Source organism: Passer montanus, unplaced genomic scaffold, assembly GCF_014805655.1.
Source record: "Passer montanus isolate IOZ18808 unplaced genomic scaffold, ASM1480565v1 scaffold1397, whole genome shotgun sequence".
Taxonomy (NCBI): Eukaryota; Metazoa; Chordata; class Aves; order Passeriformes; family Passeridae; genus Passer; species Passer montanus.
Window position 1 is genome coordinate 1 of NW_024360908.1, and position 5,087 is coordinate 5,087.

The 5,087-nt window shown below is 48.9% G+C and overlaps 1 protein-coding gene across 1 annotated transcript; it reads left to right on the forward strand.

The window, feature by feature from the left end:
* Nucleotides 1–1,334: 1,334 nt before the first annotated feature.
* Nucleotides 1,335–3,938, forward strand: LOC120497866 (collagen alpha-2(XI) chain-like; the record flags this gene model as incomplete). Its single annotated transcript, XM_039699828.1, has 5 exons — nucleotides 1,335–1,388; nucleotides 2,051–2,158; nucleotides 2,280–2,333; nucleotides 2,471–2,524; nucleotides 3,885–3,938. Coding segments are annotated over 5 exons (324 nt in total), but the record flags the coding sequence as incomplete, so codon positions are not given.
* Nucleotides 3,939–5,087: the final 1,149 nt, after the last annotated feature.

A 5,087-nucleotide genomic window follows, 5' to 3' on the forward strand; every position in this document is an offset into this window, starting at 1 on the left:
GGACTTGGGTGGAATTTTGGGATTTTTTGATGGAATTTTGGGGGTTTGGGGTGCAATTTTGGGGGTTCCAGTTGGAATTTTGGGATTTTCAGGTGGAATTTGGGGGGACTTGAGTGGAATTTGGGGATTTTCGGATGGAATTTTAGGGGTCCTGAGGGGAATTTTGGGATTTTCAGATGGAATTTTGGGGGTCTCGGATGGAATTTGGGGGGACTTGGGTGGAATTTTGGGATTTTCGGGTGGAATTTTGGGGGTTTGGGGTGAAATTTTGGGATTTTCAGATGGAATTTGGGGGGACTTGGGTGGAATTTTGGGATTTTTTGGATGGAATTTGGGGATTTTTGGAGGGAGTTTTGGGGGTTTCAGGTGGAATTTTGGGGTCTCGGATGGAATTTGGGGGGACCCGGTTGGAATTTTGGTATTTTCAGATGGAATTTTGGGGCTCCTGGGGGAAATTTGGGGGGTCTTAGTTGGGAATTTTGGGATTTTCGGATGGAATTTGGGGGGACTTGGGTGGAATGTGAGAAATTTTGGGTGAAATTTTGGGGGTTCTGGGTGGAATTTGGGGGGTCCCAGTTGGAATTTTGGGATTTTCAGATGGAATTTTGGGGGGTTCTGGGTGGAATTTGGGGATTTTTGGATGGAATTTTAGGGGTCCTGAGGGGAATTTGGGGTCCAGTTGGAATTTGGGGATTTTCGGATGGAATTTTGGGGGTCCTGGGAGGAATTTGGGGATCTTAGTTGGGAATTTTGGGATTTCTGGAAGGAAATTGGGGGGTCCCAGTTGGAATTTTGGGATTTTTGGGTGGAATTTGGGGGTCCTGGGTGGAATTTGGGGATTTTTGGGTGGAATTTTGGGGGTCCCGGATGGAATTTGGGATTTCCAGAAGGAATTTGGGGGTCTCGGGTGGAATTTTGGGGTCTGGGGGGGGGGATTTTGGGGTTCCAGATGGAATTTGGGATTTCCAGTTGGAATTTTGGGGGGACGTGGGTGGAATTTTGGGGTTTTTTGGATGGAATTCGGGGGGAATTGGGTGGAATTTTGGGATTTTTGGATGGAATTTTGGGGGTTCTGGGTGGAATTTGGGGGTTCCTGGGTGGATTTTGAGGTTTCCCATCAGAATTTTGGGGTTTCCAGTTGGAATTTTGACATTTCCTGTTGGAATTTGGGATTTCCAGAAGGAATTTTGGGGTTTTCCACTGAAATTTGGGGTTTCTGGTCAGAATTTTGGGGTTTCCCGCTGGAATTTTGAGGTTTCCTGTTGGAATTTTGGTGTTTCCCCCAAAACCTTGCCCCGACCCCAAACGGAATTTTGGGATTTTCCCCCTTCCAGGGCGACCCCGGCGAACCCGGAACTCCAGGAATCCAGGGAGAACCGGGAATCAAGGTCAGACCCCTCCCCAAAAAAACCCCCCAAAACCCCAAAAAAAACCCCAAAAAACCCCCCTGGATATCGAGGGGCTCAGGGAGGACGGGCTCAGGTGGGACCCAAAAAACCCCGAATTCACCCCAAAAATACCCCAAAAATATCTTCAAAATATCCCCTCAAAAACTGCCCCAAAACACCCCGAATTCACCCCAAAAATATCCCAAAAACCCCATAAAAACCCCTAAATCCTATAAAAATCCTATAAAATCCTATAAAAACTCCAAATTCCCCCATTTTAGGGCCACGGCCCAAAAAATCAAATTAAAACCCCATAAAACCCCTTAAAAACCCCATAAAAACCCCCAAATCCTATAAAATCCTATAAAATCCTATAAAATTTTATAAAACCCTATAAATTTCCCAATTTTAGGGCCAAGGCAGAGGAGCTGCATGCCTGGATCCGCAGCTCGAGTCCCCAAACCCCAAAAAATCAAATTAAAACCCCAAAAAATCAAATTAAAACCCCATAAAATCGAATTAAAACCCCATAAAAACCCCCAAATCCTATCCCCAAAAAACCCCCCAAAAAATCCCCCAAAAAATTCCAAAAAAATCCCAAAAAAACCCCCAAAACTCCCAACAATTTGGAGCCCATCCCGATTTTCCCCCGGAATTTCCAGGGCCCGCGCGGGGACCGGGGGGAAAAGGGAGAATCCGGAGCCGCCGGAGCCGCCGGACCCCCGGGCGGGAAAGGCCCCCCCGGCGACGACGGCCCCAAAGGAAACCCCGTGAGCCCCAAATCCCCAAAATCCCCAAATTCCCGGGATTTTGGGCCAGCCCGAGGGGGTTGGGATGGCGCAAATCCCAAAATTTTTCCCTTTTTTCCCGTTTTTTTAAAATGAAATTTAGGGCCCCGTGGGATTCCCCGGAGATCCCGGCCCCCCCGGAGAGATGGGCCCCAGGGTGAGCGATTCCCGAAAAAGCCCCCAAAATTTGGGATCAACGCCCAAAATTTGGGATCGGCCCCCAAAATTTGGGGTCGGGGGTGGTTCTTTCCCTGGGATTTGGGGGAAAATCCGGGGATTTTGGTGCTCCCGCAGGGCCAGGACGGAGCCAAGGGCGAGCGCGGCGAGGATGGAGAGCCCGGAGAGCCGGTGAGAGATCCCGGAATTCCCGGAATTCCCGGAGACCCCAAACCTCGGGAATTTGGGATCCTGAGCCTCAGGAATTTTGGGATCACGTTGAGCGGAAATTTGGGGAATTTGGGATCATGATTTTTGGAAAATTTGGGATCCCGATCCTTGGGAATTTGGGATCCTGAGCCTTGGGAATTTTGGGATCACGTTGATTGGGAATTTTGGGATCCTGGTCTTTGGGAATTTGGGATCCCGAGCCTCAGGAATTTGGGATCACATTGAGGGGGAATTTTGGGATCATAATTTTTGGGAATTTGGAATCCCAGTCCTTGGGAATTTGGGGATCCTGGTCTTTGGGAATTTGGGATCACAGTTTTTGGGAATTTTAGGATCCCAATCTTTGGGAATTTTGGGATCCTGAGCCTTGGGAATTTTGGGATCACATTGAATGGGAATTTGGGATCCCGGTCCTTCGGAAATTTGGGATCATGCTGAGTGGGAATTTTGGGATCCTGAGCCTTGGGAATTTGGGATCGAGTGGAGTGAGAATTTGGGAATCCCGATCCCTGGGAATTTTGGGATCACGATCTTCAAGAATTTGGGATCCCAATCTTTGGGAATTTGGGATCCTGAGCCTTGAAAATTTGGGATCACGTTGACCAGGAATTTTGGGATCCTGAGGCTCAAGAATTTTGGCATCCCGGTCTTTGGGAATTTGGGATCACGATTTTTGGAAAATTTGGAATCCAAATCCTTGGGAATTTGGGGATCCCAATCTTTGGGAAATTTGGGATCCTGGGCCTCAGGAATTTGGGATCACGTTGAGCAGGAATTTTGGGATCCTGGCCCTTGGGAATTTGGGATCACAATTTTTGGGAAATTTGGGATCACGATTTTTGGAAAATTTTGGATCCCAATCCTTGGGAATTTTGGGGTCGTGGTCTTTGGGAATTTGGGATCACGTTGAGTGAGAATTTTGGGATCACCTTGAGTGGGAATTTGGGATCACGATTTTTAGAAAATTTGGGATCCCAGTCCCTGGGAATTTGGGATCTTGATCCTTGGGAATTCTGAGATCACATTGAGCCTTGGGAATTTTGGGATCCCAATCCTTGGGAATTTGGGATCCCAATCTTTGGGAATTTTGGGATCCTGAGCCTTGGGAATTTTGGGATCACGTTGATTGGGAATTTTGGGATCCTGGTCTTTGGGAATTTGGGATCCCGAGCCTCAGGAATTTGGGATCACATTGAGGGGGAATTTTGGGATCATAATTTTTGCATTTTCCCCCCGTTTTTCCCTGGTTTTTTCCCCATTTTCCCCCGTATTTTCCCCCATTTTCCCCATTTTTTCCCATTTTCCCCCCGTTTTTCCCCAGGGTCCGGCCGGATCTCGAGGTCCCGAAGGGCGCCAGGGCGGGAAGGGAGCCAAGGTGGGAGATCCCAAATTCCCTCCCAAAATTCCCCCCAAAATCCCTCCCGAAATCCCAAAAATCCCTCCCAAAATCCCTCCTGGAAACCCCAAAATCCCCTCAGAAACCCCAAAATCCCTCCCGAAATCCCAAAAATCCCCCCGGAAACCCCAAAATTCCCCTCAGAAACCCCAAAATCCCTCCCGAAATCCCTCCTGGAAACCCCAAAATCTCCTCAGGAACCCCAAAATCCCTCCCGAAATCCCCCCAAAATTCCTCTTGGAAACCCCAAAATCCCCTCGGGAACCCCAAAATCCTTCCCAAAATCCCCCCAAAATTCCCCGAATTCACCCCTGAATCCCCAAAATCCCTCCCAGAATCCCCAAAATTCCCCTGGAAACCCCAAATTCCCCCCAGAATTCCCCCTGGGAACCCCAAAATTCCTCCCAAAATTCCTTCCAAAATTCCCAGAAACCCCAAAATTCCTCCCAAAATCCCCCAAACTCCAAGAATCCCCAAACTTCCTCCTAGAATTTCCAAAATTCCAACGGAAATCCCAAAATCTCCTTGGGAACCCCAAAATCCCCCCCAGAACCGCCAAAATTCCCCCTGGGAACCCCAAAACTCCTCCCAAAATCGCCCCAAAATTCCTCCCAGGATTTCCAAAATGCCCCCAGAAACCCCAAAATCTCCTTGGGAACCCCAAAATTCCCCCCCTGAATCCCCAAATTTCCCCTGGAAACCCCCAAATCCCCCCGGAATTCCACCTGAGAACCCCAAAATTCCTCCCAAAATCCCCAGAAACCCCAAAATTCCCCCCCTGAATCCCCAAATTCCTCTTGGAAACACCAAAATCCCCCCTGGGAACCCCAAAACCCCCTCGGGAACCCCAAAATTCCTCCCGAAATTCCCTCAATTCCCCCAGAAACCCCAAAATCTCCTCGGGAACCCCCAAAATTCCCCCCTGGAATCCCCAAAATTCCCCCTGGGAACCCCAAAATTCCCCCTGGGAACCCCCAAAATTCCTCCCTGGAATCCCCAAAATCCCTCCAAGAAGCCCCAAAATCCCCCCGGAAACCCCAAAATTTCCCTGGAAACCCCAAAATCTCCCCAGAATTCCCCCTGAGAACCCCAAAACTCCCCCCAAAATTCCTCCTGGGAACCCCAAAA